Source organism: Nyctereutes procyonoides, unplaced genomic scaffold (genome assembly GCF_905146905.1).
Source record: "Nyctereutes procyonoides isolate TBG_1078 unplaced genomic scaffold, NYPRO_anot_genome, whole genome shotgun sequence".
In the NCBI taxonomy this organism is placed as follows: domain Eukaryota; kingdom Metazoa; phylum Chordata; class Mammalia; order Carnivora; family Canidae; genus Nyctereutes; species Nyctereutes procyonoides.
This window is the reverse complement of record NW_026575020.1, coordinates 23562067-23584837: the sequence shown is the minus strand read 5'-3', so window position 1 is coordinate 23584837 and position 22771 is coordinate 23562067. Positions and strand designations below refer to the sequence as shown.

The following is a 22771-nucleotide window of genomic DNA, read 5'->3' as shown; positions in this document are numbered from 1 at the left end:
GATTAAAGGGAATATGAAAAGGGCTTCTAGGCACTGACAGTGTTGATCTGGGTAATAGTTACATGGAGTATGCACATTTGCAAAAATTCTTTGAGCTATATACTTAAGATTTGCTGCTTTATTGTTTGTACTGTATGTTTCATTTTACCAAAAATGTTTTAGTATTCATCGTTTGACTCATTGCTTAAATTTGTGTACATTGCTGTTGGACCTATAAATTGGTATACTTTTTGCATTCTCGTTGGGAGGCTATTTGATAGTATTTGACAGAAGCAGGGCAAATATCCATTTTTTTGTCCAAATAATTCAATTCCTGTAATTTTTTTTTTTAATTCTATAAATACAATTCGGAGGGAGTAAGCTACACACACACACACACACACACACACACACGCACGCACACATATATGTGCTTATTGCTCTGATTTATAATGAGAGAATATTAGAGAATTTAAAATACTAGTAAGAACAGGTTAATATTCAGTGATAACATTTCACCTTGGCGAATTAATAAACATCCATTAAAACATATAGATCACATGGAAATACGGAAAAATGTTTATGAAATGTCAAATGAGTATATTGTGTTTAGACCTTTGTTAAAATACATGTGGAAAATAAAATGGAAGGGAACATAACAAGGAAAGCAATCATAATAAGGCAGGGAAACAGTTAACATATTGTCTTTCATTGTGATAAAAAGTGTTTTTTTAAACAGAACTATAAATAGAGAATTTGCCATTTAAAGAGCCAGTAAACGGTACTGTTTTTATACAATAGTGACAATTGAATGTAAATTAGTGTTGTTTTTCCTTGGTATGAGAGCTAAAATTTTTGAAGATTCTCACAATGAATGAAGCTTTTCATTATATATCTAAAAAGAATTACAATAAAAGTGTTTGAAATAAGATAATACAGGTCTGGTCTTTATATCAATTACAAGTTTTAGGATTATAAAATGGTCTAAGGTTAGACATTTATATATTTTCCTAATGTAAGGCAAGTTACTAATGCAGATATTAGCAGTTTGTGCATTTGATTTGCTTTTAAGAGAAGAAGAAATCAGTTCTCATTATTTGTTCCAAATAGCATTTTATTGGAGTTTTAATAAAAGGTTTTAAAGGGGAGTATAGAATCACCAAATATACTGACCAAGGACTGAGAAGAATATGCGTAGCTCAGTGGTGTCCCTCTGGGGGAATGTTCCTCCATTGTGGAATTCGAGTTAAGATAGGGCAGGTTTCAAGGAGGAGTCTTGTCTTTTCCACTTTATACTTTGATGGTTTTTATTTATTTAATAATGGTGTTTTTGTATGTTAGCTTGTTTTGTATGTTTTTGTTTGTATATTTTAAGTAAATTGCTTAATTCCTGTTACTGTTCTGTAAACCAAAATCCAATTTCAGTTCTATTTTTAATTGTAATATTTAACAATGAATAATCTGCAATGAATTGCGAAGCCTATTGTGCTCTTCTTTTCTCTCTTGTTTTTGGAAATAATTGATCTTTTCTGTTCCAAAAGAATTTGTGGTGAGGAAGATAACTTCTGCTTTATCTGTTGGCTTTGAAGAAAAATATTGTTGTGTGTATTAATTTTGGTGAATTCTCCTTACTTAGGCATTTTTTTTTGTTCCATTGAGTTCTTTGACACTTCTTGAAATTACTTAGTTTATATCTTAAAGTAGTTTTTACATGTCTATATTGCTCCTCTGAATTCATCAATCATTTAATTATATCCCAGTATGGCATTTAAAGTAGGACTAATAGAAATAATATGATTTGATTCTACATATATTATTCCCTAGAGATTTGAGTTCTTCAGAGTTTTTCTCCTTTGCCTTATACTGTGTGTTAAGTCTACAATTAAATAGCTTGGTTTGTTAGCATTTGTAAAATAAGTATTACAGTGTTACATTTACCAAAAAAAACTTTTGAGTAACTCTTCTCTCTTTTTTAAAATTCAGGCTTTGCTGGTTCTTCATCAGTTAGATAGCATTGATTTGTGGAATCCTGATGCTCCTGTAGAAACATTTTGGGAGATTAGGTATGTATGTACTTTTATTTTTCAATTCAAGATTTTATTTTGTGTTTATTTTTTGTGTTTAGATATTAACTCTGTGGTACTTGGTTTATTATAAAATTTTATTTGCAGAGGTTTTATGATTTTATATTTTATTTGGCTTAAAATTATTACTACTATTTTTTGGCTTAAAATTATTAATTAGATTACTTGTTTTAACTGCAAGAATTGGGATCCCTGGGTGGCACAGCGGTTTAGCGCCTGCCTTTGGCCCAGGGCGCGATCCTAGAGACCCGGGATCGAGTCCCACGTCGGGCTCCCGGTGCATGGAGCCTGCTTCTCCCTCTGCCTGTGTCTCTGCCTCTCTCTCTCTCTCTCTCTCTGTGTGTGACTATCATAAATAAATAAAAATGAAAAAAAAAATAACTGCAAGAATTGCTGTCACAGCAATTTAGAACGTAAATTTTTTAAATTGTGCTTAATTTTATTACCCAGCCATAAATACTCTTACTTGTGTTCTTTTCTGTTTCAGATTTCTGTGTAGTACAACTGTATTTTAAATCGTTTATTATAAGCTTATAATGTTAAAACTGTGTAATGTTAATAATGTGTTTATAAAACTATGGTCTTTATAAATAACCTGTAATACCAGTGATTTGTGTAAGTGAATTAATAATATCTGCCTAAAAGGTAAAAATATATAGTTTTATAATTTATTTCCTAGCTTATATAAATTATATTTTAAAGAGCACAAAGGTAACATATTGAAAGGATGGGAATGTCTAAGCCTGAGGTTTTGTCATTATCTTGTCATAGAGGTAGGTGCACTAAGTCACCTGGCAGCTGAGTTAAATCCTAGACACAGAGCAGTATTCTTTGCTAGTCATATAATGTGATTTGATAGTAATCATATATGTAATTTAAAATTTTCTAGTTGCCACATTACAGAGAATAAGCAGGTAATATTTTAATATTTTTAAACCCAGTACATTTAGAAATTATTTTAATATGCAATCAGTATGAAAGTTATTAGGATATTTTACATTCTTTTTTTCATTAAGTATTCAAAAAATTTTTTTAAAGATTTTTAAAAATTTATTTATTTATTTATGAGAGAATTCACAGAGAAAAGCATAGAAATAGAGGGAGATGAGGCTCCCCATGGGGAGCCCGATGTGGGACTTGATCCTGAAACTCCAGGATCATGCCCCGAGCTGAAGGCAGATGCTCAATCACTGAGCTACCCAGTCATCAAAATTTGCTTGCATTCCATACTTACAGCACATTTCAGTTTGGGCAAGCTACATTTTAAATGCTTAGTAGCTACATGTGGCTGGTTAGTGGCTACTGTATTGGACAGTGTGGCTGTAGAGTAGGGATCAGCAAACTTCTCTAAAAGGTGGAGTAGTAAATATTGTAGTGTTGGTGGGCCAGATAGTCTCCGTCAGAACTATTTGGTTCCACCATTGGAGCATGAAAGTTACCAGACGTGATATGTAAATGAATAAGTATGGCCATGTTCCACTAAAACTTTATTTACAAAAGCAAATAAGGACTGGATTTGGCCTATAGGCAGTTGTTTTCAGATCCCTGCTTTAGAGCACTGGGTTTACGTACAGTCTGCTGTGTGCGTGGTCTGTCATTTCTTCTTGAGTCTTCTGCAAAGATAAATGGATGACACAACTGGGAGTTTGGGGGGTTAGAGGATTTAGAGTTTTTTTTAACATAATCTGTAGACTTAATTCCCTTTGATTATCATACTGTTAACATTTTGATAACCATTTTTCTAAAATCCTAGCTTCTCTCAACTTGTATCTGTTATAAGAGAATGTCATTCTTACGTATTTTGAGGTTATTTATTGAGGTTATTTATTGACGATACTGCTAACAGTGAACTTTATGTTATTGCAGCTCTCAAATGCTTTTTTACATCTGCAAGAAATTAACTAGCCATCAGATGCTTAGTAGCACAGAAATTCTCAAATGGTTGAGGGAGATTTTGATCTGCAGGAATAAATTTCTTCTTAAAAATAAGGTAAGCAAAATGACATCTTTAAAATGGAAGAATATATGGGGGATAATCGGTAGAGATTAAAGAGATGTATGTTAGCTAAATTAAGTCTTAATGTTAGCTCTTCCTGTCTACAAAGTCTTCAAAGGAAATATATGTACCAGAAGATGATGACTGACAAGTTAACATTTTAAAAATATTCTGAGCCTTTGTCCTTAGAGCTGCAATCCTGATAAATTCTAGTTAAGCAGGACTCTGTGAGATCTAGGTCTAGGAGGAATGGGGCTGCTATAACGAAATTAGATTGAGAAACATATTCCATCTTAAGTTTGTGCATAGGGCTGGAGCCCTTATGTGTTATGGTTTAGGCTAGTCCAGAGAATGGTATCTATCAAGAAACTGAAGGGAAGAGGTTGAGGGTGTTTCATCTAAGTTTATTTATATTCCTTCCATAACAGTTTCACCTCTTCGAATATCTGAGTTTTCTTCCTTAGGGTTGAGTGAAAAGTTTTAATTCTGAACTATTAAAATATGGGGACAGAGTGTTAGGGGGTTAGAGAAGAGCTTTATATTTCTTTTATAAAGTTTCTATAGTCAATTAGAATTCTTTTCTATTATGGCATAATTTCAGGAATACTTGATCCAATGAATTTTTACCTATTTCTGGAATCATAGCTACAAAAAAATCTCAAACGTATTAAACTCATGCTTTTCAGTGTACCATGCAGCTTGTTAAATTTCTTTGTTTACACATGGACTAATGGTGAGTTGGCATCTGAGCAGACTCCAGGGTTTCATACCCTTGCCTGTGGTAATTCTCCAGAGTATAAGCGTTAGTAATACAGTAATCTGTATTTGTCTGGTCAGTAAAGTTACCCTTGTAACATACTTGGCATATAAGCCAGTGTTAATTATTCATCCAAAGGAATGTAATCTCAAAAGAGTCTGTTTACAATTATCCTGACATGACACAGGATGAAATCTTATGGGAGAAAATCTTTGTCATTCGTAATTGACTCAGAAGTACATTATATTTTTCATATGTTGTTGATGTTTTATGTTTTACTTGTGTCCATGTTAGATCTAGAAATGTTAATTCTGTATTTCTAGAATCTTGTTTTGGATGATTTGAAGGGTAAAAAGCTAAGGGGAGTTTCAAAGATATTGAACAAACTATTTGCACTACTGGGTTTTATTGCATATTGTTCAAGGTAAGGGGTATGAGTTGGGATGAGAGGTTTTCCAGGATAGCCTCAAACAGGAAGAGAGCTTGTATTATGTATTTATTTTTCTTGGTTGTCAGTGCATCAGAAAGGCTTACTTATTTTTTCTCTTTAGCAGGCCGATAGAAGTTCCTGTCACTTTCTCTTCCTTTATGGGGTAGGATGTGATGTTCCTTCAAGTGGAACTACTAGTCAGATGTCCATGGATCATGAAGAATTACTACGTTCTTGTACTCCTGGAGCCTCTCTCCGGAAGGGAAAAGGAAACTCATCCATGGTAAACAGCTACTTTTGTAGTTTTTCTGTATCATTGTCATCTATGCTGTATAGTTTTTTTCCTGAATGAACTTTGGTAAATTTCAGCTAGATAATATAGTAAAGAACTGCTTAGATTCTAGTTCCATTGCTACTCTTTGTGGAACCTTAGGCAAACTCATAACATCTCTGTGACCCAGTCCCTCACCTGTAAAATGGGGATAATAACAATTTATGCCCCAGAATTGTGAGGATTAAATGAGATTGATGTGTAAAGAGTACTTGGTTATTTGGCAATTACAGGCTGTAGTTGTTAGCTAAAATTATTACAAACCTCTATGTAAAAGAAGACCATTCATATCCCAGAAGTTTAAAAGTTGTACCAACTACCAAAAATACAAATTTACCAGGAGATATAAAGCATTTTGCTTGATGTTATAGATAAGTGTTTGTGTTTTTTGTTTGTGTGCATGTTTCCTTTTAAAAAATTACAAGTGAAAATACCAAATCATTACAAAAGAGTTTCTTTTACAGACCAAACTTTTTATTAATGGTATCTTTACTGTTAAAAACACTGTTTTTGGCATTTAGTATGCAGCTCCCAATCTAGAGAGTACGTACATTCTTTAATCCTTATCAGTGGAGATGAATATCAGTTTGCTTTTTTCATGGGAAGGTCAGTACTATGTCTTATTGTAGGGTTAGGTTGTCTTTCTTAATCGTTGCCATTATATAGTCTGCAGGAATCTTGATTAGACTGATTTTCCACAGAAGATCTTGCTGGTCCACTGTAACCATTGGCATTATATTGTTAGACTTGAAAATCATGAAGTACAGACCAAAGCTTTTTTATCCCTAATTTTCAGTATAACATTCTGTTGAGGACAAAATAACAAGTAAGCAGTATAGTGTTTACTGTTGTCTGTGTTAACTGCAGAATTTATATTCATTTTGTAAATGAGGATTTCTTTTGGAGTATGTAATCCGGAATCAAGTATATCTTCTATAGCAATATTTAGTTCTTGTTTGTGCCCTCATTTTAGTACTTACTGCAGTGTTTACTTTATTTCTTGCCCTCAGTAGGTAGATAGAATTTCTTATTACTCCCTTTGTCATTTATAATTTGAGTTGGAAATGCATTGCATTTTTCATTCAGTAGATGTATGCTGTGGGTACCTTCCTTGTGTGTGTTTGCTCAATCTGCATTTCTAGAATCTGGAATCAAATATCTGTTTGATTTGAAATTGGACAAATACTAGCATGATGTTGTTTCAAATCTCATTTCTCATTCAGACAAGATACTGAGGAGTTTGAAGATTCCTGTTACGATGCAAGGGAAAGCTTTTGTGGGTTATTGTATGCAGACATACATGGTATATAGTTTGTTGTATTGTTGGATTTTGTAAATAAAATTACCTACATTGCAAACATAATGCCTCCCATTCCTGACTCTCAGGATAGTGCAGCAGGGTGCAGCAGTACTCCGCCAATATGCCGACAAGCTCAGACTAAACTAGAAGTGGCCCTGTACATGTTTCTATGGAGCCCTGACACTGAAGCTGTTCTGGTTGCCATGTCCTGTTTCCGTCACCTTTGTGAGGAAGCAGATATCCGGTGTGGGGTGGATGAAGTGTCGGTGCACAACTTCTTGCCCAACTATAACACATTTATGGAATTTGCCTCTGTCAGCAATATGATGTCAACAGGTAAATGTGGGTAATGTTTTTTCTTCCTCTTGTTCAGTTTGCCTTGAATCAATGACATCCAATTGTGCTAGGAATGTAGGAACTACTTTGTAAATTTATAGGATTAATTCAAATCGCTTACCTGAAACCTTTTCTACACAAGATAGGGTGAAAGTAAATAGCATTTGAAATAAATCGTTAACTTGATACTGAGCTTTTAATATGTGGTATATTTGTTTAAAAACCGGCATTATAAATTGCTGTCAGTTACAAATTTTATAATTTACTATGGCTGAACTATATATAGTGAAGTTTTAGACGGTGGCACATGTTTTGAGTAGCTACAGATGGGAATATCGATTTTACGCTGTGGACATTGTAGAGTCCAAGTTAAATACCTTTCATGTGAGGTTGGTGAAAGGAAGTGTTCACTTTTATCATTGAAGCATTGATTCTGCTCCTCCTCCTCCTCTGCCTTATGGGTTGGGCTTGCCAGCTTCTCCCTTGGCAAGCAGGGCTCTAAGTGCAATGAGTTGATTTGCTGTTGTCTTTGCTTAGGAAGAGCAGCACTTCAGAAAAGAGTGATGGCACTACTAAGGCGCATTGAGCATCCCACTGCAGGAAATACCGAGGTATGCCCTTAGCAACAGCACCAACCCTCCCAGGCCCCCATCCACAAATGTAGAAGGCTCAGGTCATGTGTGTATGACCAGAAATAGTTTTTGAAGCAAATCGAAGATATGTGCGTATTACAAGTAGGATACTATAATATGTACCAAGTTTGAGACCTGTCTCTTGCTGATTGATTTTTAGTTCTAGGTTTAAAGTTGCTTTCAAGTGGTAATTATCTTCATTTTAGGCTTGGGAAGATACACATGCGAAGTGGGAACAAGCTACAAAACTAATCCTCAACTACCCCAAAGCTAAAATGGAAGATGGCCAGGTGAGTTTGTAAAGTTGATTTTGTCTTTTAACTGATCTGCTAGACATAGGTATTTCACTCCAATAATCTTTTGAGTCACTGTTAGTATAATATGTATGTAGTTGTCGTAAGACTATTATTTAGTTGTGGTTCATCTGAAACTGCATGAATATGGTAGCCACCAGCCACATGTGATTTTTTTAAGTTTAAATGAAAATCTAAATTAATTAAAATTAAATACAGTTATAATTGAGTTGCTCAGTCATACAGTAACCACATTTTGAGGACTCATTAGCTACATGTGGCCATTTGCTATACTGCATTGGACAACACAGATACCAGTGTTGCCATTATTACAGAAATGCTGGCCAGCATGAGCTAGAGATGATTTATGGTAGGGACCATTCCCTTATCCTCTTTACTACTCTTTTTACTTTTCCATCAGAGTATTTCGTGGAATTTTCAGGAAAGGGACGACAAAGGTAGAGAAAATACATTAAAATTGAAACTACATTTTACTATTTCAGTTAGGTTTTTTTTTTTTAAGATTTTATTTATTTATTCATGACACACACACACACACACACACACACAGAGGCAGGGACACAGGCAGAGGGAGAAGCAGGCTCTATGCAGGGAGCCCGATGGACTCAATCCCAGGACTCCAGGATCACTCTCTGAGCCAAAGGCAGACGCTCAAGTGCTGAGCCACCCAGGCATCCCTCATTTGGTATTTTAATTAAGGGATCTGGTGGGCAGAAGACTGAACTCCTAGGTTAAGTGAAATTCAAAAAAAATTTTTTTGGACATTTCATCCAACTATTATCATCTATTACCCCAGAAATTAATAATTGCATTTGTGTATATTTGATTTGTAATGGCCATATTGCTCTCATTATAATTAGATGTTAAAGCCTCCCATTGCTTTTTTCTTGTCATTCTTAATTAGAACAAGAGAAAAAAAGTTATGTTTTTGTAAAGCAAGAATATGTACCTAATGTCATTTGGAGAGGACATGTGGCCTTAGGATGAAAGGTTTTTTGGGAGGTAACATTTTATTGAGATATAATTTGCATATGACACAATTTGCACACTTAAAATGTACAGTTCACTTTCTGCCACCTTTCCATGCCGCCATAATGGTATACATGAACATCTGGCATCAACTGTGCTGTAAAGAGAGGCACAGGTTTTCCTTAGGCCATGTTCCAAAGTCATTGTCTAGTTTCCAACTGTGATGATGAAGCATGGTTACGTTGGTGAGCTTGAAATCATTGATGACCACAGAGCTGGGAAAATGTTGTGAACCTCACAGGTAGATGTTAAACAAGTGTGGAGTGATCAGCCCTAGATTTGATGTACAACTCAGAGATCTAGAAGAATGGCAGAATAATCTGCATCCATCCTGCCAGTTTGGTTTCATTGTGCTGACAACTTCAGCTGGCATCCTGGACCATGAAAAAGCAAGACAAAAACAGTGTATTTACAAAGTTCCACAACCATCACCCCAATTTAAAAAAACCCATACCCATGAGCTATCATTCTCTAATCTCCCCACCACCACCCCACACCCTGCCAACGCTTGGGAACCACCAGTTTGCTTTCTGTAGATTTGTCTGTTCTGGACATTTCACATAATATGATTTTTTTTTTCACTTGGCATAATGTTTGCAAGGTTTGTTCATGTTAGCCAAAGCTTTTTCAAAGAAGTTTGTTACTGTTGGTTGGTATACTAGTCTATGACAAAAATATACTAGTGGCTCTTAAAAAATGTATATGATAATCTTAGGTTTGGACTTACTTTTTTCATCTTTCACATCAGTTTTTACTGGAATATAACATATACATATAAGAACATGTACAAATCTGAGCAATAGTGCAAAATAATAGGAGGTGAACATACCTGTGTAGCCAGCACCCACATCAAGAAGTAAATCATTACCAGCACATCAAAACCTTTGTTATGTCCCATTTCCAATCACTAACAACCCAAGAATAACCATTATGCTGACTACTAAATAACAATAGTTTTCTTGTTTGTAAGCTTGATACAAATGGAGTGCTAGAGATATAGTCTCTTACATATTCTTTCTCTCAACATTGTGAGACTCATCCATGCTTTTCCATAACATTGTTGTTCATTCACTGTTACTGCTCTAGGTATTTCATTCAACACACAGTCCACAATTTAATTTTCCTTCCTACTCTCTTTGGGCATTGGATAGCTATTCAAAGAATTTTGTTATTTTGAATATTTCTTCTGTGAACTTTCTTGAATGTGTCTTTTGGTGACCATCTAGATGTATTTCTGCAGAGTACATAACAGTGGAATTGTGGGTAATAGGGTATGCAGATACATCCATGGGGAATATAAATTGGTACAACAACTATTGAATAAACTGGTGGTTTCACAAAGATTTTTAAAAGATAACTATCATCCAGTCATTAAAAGCATTCATTTTACTGAAACTAATATTACACTATGTGTTAACTAACTGGAATTTAAATAAAAACTTAAAAAAAATAAAGAATTTCTTTTAGAGAATATGTGCCAAATGGATTCACTAACAGAGATCTATTAATGGTTTCTTATACCTACTTGAACAGTTTTTCTATTGGTGGTTATCAAATTAGAGCCCTTTTAAGACCCAAAGCAGAAAGTAAAATATTGCATATACTTTTTCTAATCTAATTATGTAAAAAAATTTTTGAAGTATTTAAATATTCATTAAAATCAGATTTATATCAGGCCTGGGCAGAGGTAACCTGAAAACATTATATTACTCTAATATAACGTATTCAACTACTAATAGAATTCACTTTGCAAGGGAATGGAACATTATTAAGGGAAATGTGAAATTATATCAGTGGAATAGATCTGAAAAGCAAGAAACTTGTAGTAACCGTTTGAACCCCCTTAAGGAGTATATAAATAAGCAGCAGAATTCAAACTAGAGAAAAACACTAACCTAATTCTTTATGGACTGCAGAAGTCAAGACACAAAAGAGCCACTCAGAGGAAGAATGCCATTATCAAAATGTTTTTTTTAAAGATTTTATTTATTCATCACACACACACACACACACACATACACACACAGAGGCAGAGACAATGGCAGATGGAGAAGCAGGCTCCATGCAGGGAGCCCAATGTGGGACTCGATTCCGGGTTTCCAGGATCACACCCTGAGCTGAAGATGGCACTAAACTGCTGAGCCACCTGGGCTGCCCTATCAAAATGTTTCTATTTCAGCTCAATTTTAACTTATTTAATCTTTTTAATATATAATATGACAGAGTTCAAGAACATTTAACTGTAATTTGAAAACAGAGTAATCACTACTGTGTCCCCAAAGACAAGAAGAGATTAAGTATTATTGTTTCTGTTGGAGGGGAGTTAATCAGGAGTGCCAAGAAGTGCTGAAAAAAGTGAGGCTGAGTGATAAAGTATGAACCTTGTGAGAGAAAAGTCTTTAAACCTGTTGTGAAAACTAATTACTAAAGCACAGGTTGATGATACTACATTAAATGCTGTGAATTCACCACACCTGGTCAATAAAAATATACAACATGAACTTTGACTACCATGTAAAAAATTCCTCTTTACCTGTTGTTGCCTAAATTTTCAAGGCAGCCTTCAGTGAATCTCACTTGATGTGGTCTGTAAACCAACATATGAAGCAACAGAGAAGTTTCTCTGCTTCATTTTTTAATCCTTCACAAAGATTAATTGAATCATATCAATTAATGATATGAAGAACTGTATCCCACAATAAAGTGCTTCCTTCCTTGCAAACGTTATCCAAATTAATGTCTGTTAGAGCATCACTGTTGGATTGATGTTTATGAACTGCAGGTCCTTGACTAAGACATAAATGGGATGCTGAATTGAGAAGATGTTAATGGAGAAAAGATGTTAGTTTCTGCATGTGAATGAATCGGAACTAGCTGCTTTTCACATCCAGGTTCTTCATCAGAGTCTGCCATATTTTTTTCTTATTTTACACTGATCTGGGAGCTACTATGACTTGTATCAACTGCACTCAGTATATCATCAACAATATGCCTATCGTGGTGGTGACGGTGGTGGTGGCGACACTAGGGACCAATAAAATGTGGACAATTAAATGCTTCAATCCCAGAAGTCTCCCCAAGAAAGTCATCAGAGTGTGTAATATAAGATTCTTGAGATGCTTGTACTATATGAGCAGTATTTAACTTCCCCTGAAATACCACACTCTGGGTTTGGAGAGTGAACAGGCATCTAGCATTTGTATTTGATTATCTACTGTTGGCACTGACTCAGTGTTAAAAACTAGGTCCTTTCTGATTCTGTCACTTGTCCCCTTTTTTTTTCTAACGGGCCTTGGGAATCGCCTAAGCGATTGATATTCTAACTTTCTTTTCTGAAGAACTATACTTTTAGGAAGATTATGATCATGATTATCATCTTCATTTTCTTTAAGTGTTTTAATATTGCAGTGTCTTCTGACTGTACCTCACCCCTAGGGCTCCCAGTGGACTGGCTTGTGTAGCTAGAATTCACCTCATTTCTAGGTCCATCACTCTGCCCACTACTGCTACCGGGACCACTGCTTTCATCTTTACCACGATTGGCAGTTTCATCAGAACTTTCTACATGGATTCCTCTGCATCTGAAAGTTACTGTTCCACATGTTTGGGTCTATTAATAAGTTCATCCATTTTAAGTCACTGACTCCATTTTGATGGGTAACACTATTATCAATACTTTAAGGACTAGCTGCAGGTGACTGAAGTGTTGGAGCTGCTCTTCTGAGCTTTTCTTCCTCTTTCTTATTTAACTTAATATTTAATAAAGATACAGAGGAACTCTGTTGTTTAGATAACTGAGCCTTAGCTGCTATTGCATTGTTCTATAATGCTTTTTAAAAATAATGCTTTAATTAACATTGATGCCAAGTATAATGTTTGTTCAGCATGAACATTTGGCTCAAGAGTTAAGACTGGATTAAAGAGATGTCTAAGTGGTACTAGATCCAAATTCTTAACAAATAAAGGAAATAAGTCACTTGTATACTGATTACAGTGTTTTGGCACTGCTGCAGCCCACATGCAGTCAATATGCTTGGTACTCAGTTGCCTTTCTTCTGCTAAAAAAAAAATCCCGTGGCACTGTTTAATAATCTCGGTATGTAAATTTCGTCTAAATATATGCTCTACCACATTGCTGGTTATAAGCTAGCTTGCAAGTTCTTTTGCAATGGACATTTCTGTGTCTGATACCAAAAATTCCTTATTGCACAACTCATAGCAGGTGTGAAGTTGCTCTGTTATCTTAGTCCAGCCAACCTCACAAAGTAGGTGACACAAATAATAAATTGTAAGGTCTAGGCTCTCTTTGTCAGAGCAAGCCTTTTTATCCAGTGGTTCTTTCACTTGTTCCACATTAAGTCATCATGTTGCAAGCTGCATTCTGTCTCTACTCTTGTTCAGAGAACTTGCATAAAAATACAGGTCCTAAAAAAGGATAATGTGCTGCAGGACAGTAGGGATAATAGCCATATTCTGATTCTGATATTAGCTACAACTGTAATAAAAGCCTGTTCCATAAGAAAATGGTAGTTTCAGGAGTTCTGTATTCAAAGCAGTCCTTCATGGGAGAAAGGCTATTTTTCCAGTAAAACAAACATACATAAAGAGGCAAATGCTGTGGTACTTCTACATCATTTATATCACAGAATGCCCCTAATATGTTTCTTTCTTGGGTTGATATGTTCTCAGTAATAGGATGAGTATTAGCTTGTAAGCAGTGAGTAAGGAGAATTGAATTTGAAAAATCTTTGCCATATGTAGTAAGAGTTTTTCTTTCTTGTCTGTACTCCACAAACAGGATCAGATTTTTTCAAGATTCCTTCTCAGATTCTTGTAGAGTTTGATTTTTTTTCTATTGTTTCTCGTCTTTCTGCGCTTCCTTCATTACAGCTACTTTCTGTGCTGTGGTTCTTTTGCTTGATTACTACCATCTTGCCACATGGAATCTGTGTTCATAGTAGTACAATGTTTGCACAGCTGGTCCTAGAGCACTTGAACTTGGACTATCACTGATAAGCGCACATACTACTTGGTTGAAAATTTCCAAATGCTTATATTCCTTGAAGCAGAATAGACATTGCCTCTCTGTCCAGGAATTGATACAAGCAAATACTTGGAGTATATGTTCCTTTTTTTTTTTAAGATTTTATTTATTTGAGAGAGAGGGAGTGAGAGAATAAACAGGGAGAGCGGCAGAGGGAAAAGAAGAAGCAGACTCCCTGCTAAGCAGGGAGCCTAATTGGGCTCAATCCCAGGATGCTGGGATCATGACCTGAGTGGAAGGCATACAGACACTTCACTGACTAAGCCATCCAGGTGTCCTAGTATATATGGTCCTTTCTGAGCTGCATCTGATTTGCATGTGCATTCTGTAAGTCTCATCTGGCAATGAAATACCTGGATGTGACTAGAAATGGTGAAGTCTTGGCTTTTTTAAATGTAAAAATGTTCTTTTGTCATGGAAAAAATGTTGGATAAAGTGATTTTATCATGTCTCTCAACCAGTTGAAGTTGAATTCATGCTTTCCATAAAAATTTTGTGTTTAGGCTGCTGAAAGCCTTCACAAGACCATTGTTAAGAGGCGAATGTCTCATGTCAGTGGAGGAGGATCCATAGATTTGTCTGACACGGACTCCCTACAGGAATGGATCAACATGACTGGCTTCCTCTGTGCCCTTGGGGGAGTGTGCCTGCAGCAGAGAAGCAATTCTGGCTTGGCAACCTATAGCCCACCCATGGGCCCAGTCAGTGAACGTAAGGGTTCCATGATTTCAGTGATGTCTTCAGAGGGAAATGCAGATACACCTGTCAGCAAATTTATGGATCGGCTGTTATCCTTAATGGTGTGTAACCATGAGAAAGTGGGACTTCAAATACGGACCAATGTTAAGGATCTGGTGGGTCTAGAATTGAGTCCTGCTCTTTACCCAATGCTATTTAACAAATTGAAGAATACCATCAGCAAGTTTTTTGACTCCCAAGGACAGGTAAAGTGTTCTCTGCTTTATTTTTCACCCTTCCCTATGAATAGAGTGATTTGTTTGATAATGAAGCCTTTTTCTTTTTGATTAATTTGATACTGGCATGAATATCATACAATTTTTAAAAAAATAGGCGAAAAATTGCAGAAAAAAGAATCCTCTGATGTAGGAATCAGTTTTAGTTTTTGGGAACAGTAATGTGTGAGTGTGCCAAGGGTTATAAATATCTTGGGTATGGGTATGAGTGTCTCTGCGTGTCTATTTGGATATATGCCTGTGGGTACATTTTTGCATGTATGTGACATTTAGGTCAGACATTTGCATCACTCTGTGTATGGTCTGTCTGCATTTTGATGCCAAAATGTATTTTGTTCTTTGTATAGGTTTTATTGACTGACACCAATACTCAGTTTGTGGAGCAAACCATAGCTATAATGAAGAACTTACTAGATAATCATACTGAAGGCAGCTCTGAACACCTGGGGCAAGCTAGCATTGAAACAATGATGTTAAATCTAGTCAGGTAAGCATTCTACTGAAATGTAACAGAAACACATCAGTATTGGTAATTACTAGTGAAATAATTTGCCATTCTTTATTGCACCCAAATTGGAGTATGACAATAAGGTAACCAGAAGTTATGTATGTATTCCTATAATGAAAATAAAAATACTACAACTTTAATAGTTATATTTAATCATTTCACTTAGAGATCAAAACATTTAGAAAACCTTCTCTTTTGCTTATATCTGATATTTTTTTTCTCCTGAATGTTTCTGTGTCTAATTAGATATGTTCGTGTGCTTGGGAATATGGTCCATGCAATTCAAATAAAAACGAAACTCTGTCAGTTAGTCGAGGTGATGATGGCGAGGAGAGATGACCTCTCATTTTGTCAAGAGATGAAATTTAGGTGAGTTCTGAAGAGAGCAAAGTGGAGTCTTGTAAATCTTCTGCTAAATGAAGTATAGAAAAATAATAGGTACTTGATTATCATGAGAAGGGGCAGGGTGGAAAAGCAGCCTTTTACATTTCAGTTTTTCTCCTCCTGTATTTTCAAATTTCCCAAAGCTTTGTGCCCATGCCAGTGCTCCCTTTTTCTAAATAATACTGGAGCTAAGAATTGCTTCCAAACTGATACCCTGGCTAAGGGAATCAGTATCAGTGGAAGATCAGTATCCTGGTTGCCTGTCAGAGCAAAAAACAAAAGCCCACATACAAACAAAACAAAATCTAACCAAAGTGGAAAATGTGATAATATTTAGAAAATGGATCTCATTTCTTTGGTATTAAGGCCATCAGCAGCTGCCTATAAAATATAACCTACGCATGACACCAATGCTTGGAGTCGGAGTGGTGGTATCTCATTTATAAAACTCTCATGTCACCTGAGTGATTTGGCAAATTATTTGCATTATTAAAAAATATTTGTATGACAAAAAGTGTATGTGTGACTTAAAGAATTGTTGCTGTTTTCCTTTCCCCTGCCATTCTGCAGGAATAAGATGGTAGAATACCTGACAGACTGGGTTATGGGAACATCCAACCAGGCAGCAGATGATGATGTAAAATGTCTTACAAGGTAAAAAAAAAAAAAAAAAAAAATCCAAAGAGAGAGAAGAACTTCTAATTAAGTATTCACAGGTTTACTTGGGATGTTGATAAGTACTTCACCATGCCTACTATAATATGTGTTTTTTGGATATCAAGATTTTGCATTTGAATTATATATATTAGTCTTTATTTTCTGTTTTTAACTGAAAGTTTTACTTGGAAAGTTAGTCGTCTATTTAGAAAGGATAGTCTATAGTTGATGGGAAATAAAAGGTATAAAGCCTTAGGCTTTGTTTATTTTGTAATTTGATAAAGGTAATATTTAAGGAACTTACTTGGCTTGAGTCTTTCTAAAAAGTAATTTCCTGCATTTACTCTAATGGTAAATACTTACTGTCACATGTCAGAAAATAATTAAACAACAAACTACATAATAATCATTCATGTGTATTTCTTTTGTGAGGCTTGGTTTTGTGAAAGTTATTATCATCATCTCCCTAACTTGAAATATTTTTGTATTCTGGTAGTGCATGTTAACTGAAATTATTTAGGTTGTACTGATAAACAGTTAAATGAAATAGGTTGTTTCTAAATTCCTAAAGTTCTCTTAGGAAGGTGTTTATTTGAGGGGAAGGTGGAGTGGAAGAACCTGAAAAATTTATATGATCTTTAAATTTTCTTTCTTCAGAGACTTGGACCAGGCGAGCATGGAAGCAGTAGTTTCACTCCTGGCTGGTCTTCCACTGCAGCCGGAGGAAGGAGATGGTGTGGAATTGATGGAAGCCAAATCACAGTTATTTCTTAAGTAAATTTCAGTCCCCAGAAAGGCAAAGCAAAAAACAAAGCCCACATACAACAAAACAAAATCTAACCAAAGTGGAAAATGTGATAATATTTAGAAAATGGATCTCATTTCTTTGGTATTAAGGCCATCAGCAGCTGCCTATAAAATATAACCTACGCATGAAGCAATATTCCCTATGATAGGACTGAGTTAGGAAAACAGCTGTGTTTTGTGTTTCTAAGACAATAATCCAAGCAGTGAATTATTGGCAGTAAAACCCAGATCACCTCACTAAGTCCTTTAAAATAGCATTCTAAAAAAAAAAAAATAGCATTCTCTAAACTCTTTGGACCACTAGTTTTATATGGTAAACACTAAAAGTGATGCATTGACCAGGAAAGATTGCGTCTGTTTCATGCCTATGTTATGAAATATATACTGGCTTTGTCAGGATAAAATCATATTCAGCATAGCACACTTCATCATGAGCCACCCTGGCTGATTCCCCCAAGACTGGGGAGAAGCAGATACCCAAGACCACTCATATGATGTACATGTCATGATTCCAGAATATCTGATTAGCTTTCTGGTGATGTGGCCTTCACCATGTAAGAGTCAGTCTTTTTATTTCTCAGGTATTTCACATTGTTCATGAACCTATTGAATGACTGTAGTGAAGTTGAAGATGAAAATGCACAAACAGGTGGCAGGAAACGTGGCATGTCTCGGAGGCTGGCATCACTGAGGCACTGTACAGTCCTTGCAATGTCAAACTTACTCAATGCTAATGTGGACAGTGGCCTCATGCATTCCATAGGTGAGATAAAATGAAAGCTTCATATAGAAATTGCTGGTCTCACATGCCAATTCTCTAGGTTTTCAAAATTACTTCAACAGGCCATGTTAGTAAATATACATCTATCTGTCTATATCAGGTTTAGGTTATCACAAAGATCTTCAGACAAGAGCTACATTTATGGAAGTTCTGACAAAAATCCTCCAACAAGGCACAGAATTTGACACACTTGCGGAAACAGTGCTGGCCGACCGGTTTGAGAGGCTGGTGGAGTTGGTGACGATGATGGGAGACCAGGGAGAGCTCCCAATAGCCATGGCTCTGGCCAACGTGGTCCCGTGTTCCCAGTGGGTGAGTTCATTGAGGAAGTGTGGAACCAGGACTGGGCACGTAGTAGGTCCTTCCAAATTTATTCATTCCAGGAATGTTTATTGCGTGAATTGCTAAAACTTTAGAGCCAGAAGAAACTTCAGATATTATTTGAGTGGTTTTCAGCTTTGGGAAAGTAGTTGGAACCTCAGAGTAGTGTTCTTACCTGAAGTATGAGGATCTTATTCCTCATACTGATGGTGAAACTCAGATTCCTTCCCTGTCCCACTGAAAAATTCCATTTAAACACTGATCCCTCCATATATATATCTTTTAAAAAATTTTATTTATTTAAGAGAGTGAGAGAGTGCACACATGCATGAGTGGGGGGGGGGGCAGAGGCAGAGGGAGAATGGGCTCAATCCCAGGATCCTGGGGTCATGACCTGAGTCAAGGCAAACGCTTAACCCACTGAGCACCCAGGTGTCCCCCCCCCCAGATATATGTATCTATATATAATATATAAATATATAATAAAAATATATAACCTATATTAATAATAGTTATATTATATATATATATATATATATATATATATATATAAACCCTGATCAAAAGAAAATTAAAACCCCTGACATGGTGTGGTACTTTTCATGTATTAAATGAGATAATTAGGGTTAATTGTTGTATGTGGTTGTCCTTAACGCTAGAGCTAGAATTAAAGGCTTGTGTGTCCAGGTCACAACTCTTTTCTATAATGAATTGCATGATTTTTTAAAAAATGTAGGCATATTTTTGCATTTGAAAATTATGCTGCTTGTTTTAAACATTGAAGATATTGACTGTTTGGCTTCTCAATAAAAAATTGTCTTAAAACCATACTATTTTTAATAACATGCTAAAAATTTGAGAAGGGTTGTCCTTTTCCATGTTAAAATGCTATTCAGTTTATATTATACCAAAAGTCATTTAAGTCTTGTAAATTATAACTAATGAGGTAATTTGTCATTGCCTGTAGATTTGTTTCTGCTTAAAAGTTGTACGATCTTATTCCTTATACTTAAAGTAAAATTCAAATTCCTTACTCTGGCTTACAAGGCTCTACCTAACCTGGGCTCTGCTTCATTGTTGGCATTGTCTCATGCCACTCTCCTTCTTGTTCACCAAACTTAAACCATGCTGATGGTGAAACTCAGATTCCTTCTGAATCTTTTCACATAGGACTTCCACCTTAGAGAGCACCCTTGCTGTTGCTGCCACCACCACCACAGCTGCCTGGAAGCTTCTTCCCTCATCTCTTATGCGGCCAACTTCTTGGCCGTTACTCAAGTTTCAGTGCAGGTGTCTGTTTTAATGAGGTCTTCTTGGCCATCCAGCAAGAACCACACTTATAGTCATTCTGTCACGTTATCTTGTTTAGTTTTCTTCTTAGCACTTATTCACTATGTAATATTATCTTGTTTATCGTTGCACCATAATGTGAGCCCTGTGAAAGCAGAGACCTTGTCTGTCTTGTTCACTGCTGTAGTGCTTGAAGTAGAACCTGGCACATAACAAGGACACTGTAAATAATTTTTAATGCACAAAGGTGGAATCCCTGTTGGAGCTCTAAGGAGTTAGGACAAGGAATCTATTGAAACTCTTATAACCTCACATTACAGAAATCTTCATGTTTTTTGAAAATGGATATTCTTCTGAATTACCTTTTTACCACCTACCTGTAATTAGCACTAAAAATTATCAGTAATTCTCTTAATAAAAAGGAATCAGTTAAATCTAAGAAGCTTTAATTCATTCTGTTTTTTGGTAGATCATTTCTAATGAATTGTATATGACTTTTTTTGAGAAAGACTTTTATAGTAGGCCAGTTATATTAGAGCTGTATCTAAATGAGAACAAAATACAAGATAACTTTTTAAAAAACTTTAATTCTCTTTTGCAAATTTTAAATTCTGTTGCTTAACATTTTCAGAATTTTGCAGAAAAGGGATTAGATTGGGAAAAAAATTTAGCGTAATACTTTGGAAACCTATTTTGTGACTGAATTATCTCTCATAGTTATACTTGATTTTAAAATGGAGGAAAGTTTTTTTTTTTTTTTTAAGATTTTATTTATTTATTCATGAGAGACAGAGAGAGGCAGAGGGAGAAGCAGGCTCCATTGCAGGGAGCCCAATGCAGGACCCGATCCGGAACCCCAGGATTATCACGCCCTGAGTCAAAGGCAGCGGCTCAACCTCTGAGCCACCCAGGAGTCCCATAAAATGGAGGAAAGTTTTATATCTAGTCAAATATGTGTAACATAACTGTATAGTGTAGAGCAGGATATTTGTGTCTTCTTTGTCTTCTAGATTCTATGGTTAGGATTGTGAAATTTTTTCCTTTACTCAGATATCAGAGTTGACAAAAATTAAAAAAGCTATGGTCACCGATCCTGGCTTTTATTGTCACTTCTTGAAGGGTGGGGCCTCTCTTCTACCCCTGTTCTCTTTAAATCTCTTTGTAGCATGTGTGGTTAAATAGTGATTGACTACCGCATAATTTTTGTTGAGTGTACCAAAAAATACTATGGGGAATTACGAGCCTTAGCATTTAGGAAGTAGGTGGGAATTAGCTGCCAACCCTGGCTTTGTACATAAATCTTGCTGATTGCTTGATTCTAAATGCTCAGCCCAAATCTTTTTCCTGACTTACTACAAATCCTGTAGTCTTTCCATTTTTGTTATTTCTCTTCTAAGCCCATTTTCAGTGTGCTGAATTTCCCTGACCAGCTGAGAATAGAGGTCTTATGATCACCAGAGTCTTATTCCTGCTCACTGATTTCCTAAGAAAATGATTTGGGCATATCAAACTAAATTCTATGCCATCATGTTCTATTTCTACTCTCTTTGGTTTTGTCATAATTTGAACTGAATCCTGGATTTTTTTTTTCTGTCTCCTGGTAAAGCCTAGGCCTCTTTTACTTTTCATCAGTTAATTCTTAGAATTAATAGCTGCCAAGGTGCCTGGCTGGCTCTGTGGGAAGAATATGCAACTTTTGATCTTGAGGTCATGAATTCAAGCCCCACACTGGGTGTAGAGATTGCTTAAATAAATAAATTGCTTTAAACAAAAGGGGGGTGGGGCCAGCCCCGGTGGCCCAGCCCTTTAGCGCCGCCTTCGGCCCAGGGTGTGATCCTGGAGACCCGGAATTGAGTCCCACGTCAGGCTCCCTGTGTGGAGCCTGCTTCTCCCTCTGCCTGTGTCTCTGCCTCTCTCTCTGTCTGTCATGAATAAATAATTCTTTAAAAAAAAAAAACAATAAACCTGAAACAGCTGCTGTAGGCATGAAGAAATAGACACATGCACACAGAGAAACACCAGGGGGAAAATTAGTCACCATTGAACTGGCTTTAGCAGGTAGTTGACGGTTTTGGATTTACCTTACAGTTTCCTGCTTAAGAAAAAACAGGATTATTCACACTAACACAATTTTATTTTGTTCTCAGGATGAACTAGCTCGAGTTTTGGTGACTCTGTTTGATTCTCGGCATTTACTCTACCAATTGCTCTGGAACATGTTTTCTAAGGAAGTAGAATTGGCAGACTCCATGCAGACTCTTTTCCGAGGAAACAGCTTAGCCAGTAAAATAATGACCTTCTGTTTCAAGGTTTGTATCCATTTATCTTTTTTTTGTGCCAAGGTATAGCAAACTGATTATGTGCAGAATATACAGAACAGAATTTCTTTAATGCAAGACATTTGGAGAAGGCATAATAAATTCCTGCTTTTATATTTCTTTAGGTATATGGTGCTACCTACCTACAAAAACTCTTGGATCCGTTATTACGAATTGTGATCACATCCTCTGATTGGCAGCATGTTAGCTTTGAAGTGGATCCTACCAGGTTTGTCATTCTCTCATCTACAGCTTGTCTTCACTTTTCCACTACCCTGGATGTGAACAGGCTCTCACAATTCCTCCTCTTGATTCTTAAAATTAGCCTGTTAATTATAAAAGTTGCACACAAATAAATTTTTCTCTAAAAATTTACAGGTATCTTTGACAGCCTCCTCTAGGGACATAGCACTGTTACTAATGTAGTCTATTCTTTGCCCTTTTCTGGTGCATTTGCATATGCAAATTATAATATAGCCACACTTAGGAAATATTATAT

At 36.0% G+C, this 22771-nt stretch overlaps 1 protein-coding gene across 5 annotated transcripts in view; it reads left to right on the top strand.

Annotated features, from left to right (window-relative positions):
- Positions 1–22771, top strand: part of NF1 (neurofibromin 1) — a 266110-nt gene that overhangs the window by 112149 nt on the left and 131190 nt on the right. For 4 of the 5 annotated variants that reach the window (XM_055317047.1, XM_055317054.1, XM_055317045.1 and 1 more), the window contains exons 15-29: positions 1963–2042; positions 3930–4053; positions 5368–5529; positions 6964–7213; positions 7751–7824; positions 8052–8135; positions 14736–15176; positions 15554–15693; positions 15961–16083; positions 16669–16752; positions 17413–17529; positions 18144–18325; positions 18444–18655; positions 22102–22263; positions 22398–22501. In XM_055317047.1, coding sequence (XP_055173022.1) covers positions 1963–2042; positions 3930–4053; positions 5368–5529; positions 6964–7213; positions 7751–7824; positions 8052–8135; positions 14736–15176; positions 15554–15693; positions 15961–16083; positions 16669–16752; positions 17413–17529; positions 18144–18325; positions 18444–18655; positions 22102–22263; positions 22398–22501 — 2339 coding nt within the window. The remainder of the gene's footprint in view (positions 1–1962; positions 2043–3929; positions 4054–5367; positions 5530–6963; positions 7214–7750; positions 7825–8051; positions 8136–14735; positions 15177–15553; positions 15694–15960; positions 16084–16668; positions 16753–17412; positions 17530–18143; positions 18326–18443; positions 18656–22101; positions 22264–22397; positions 22502–22771) is intronic. The other variant, XM_055317038.1, reaches the window with a different exon arrangement.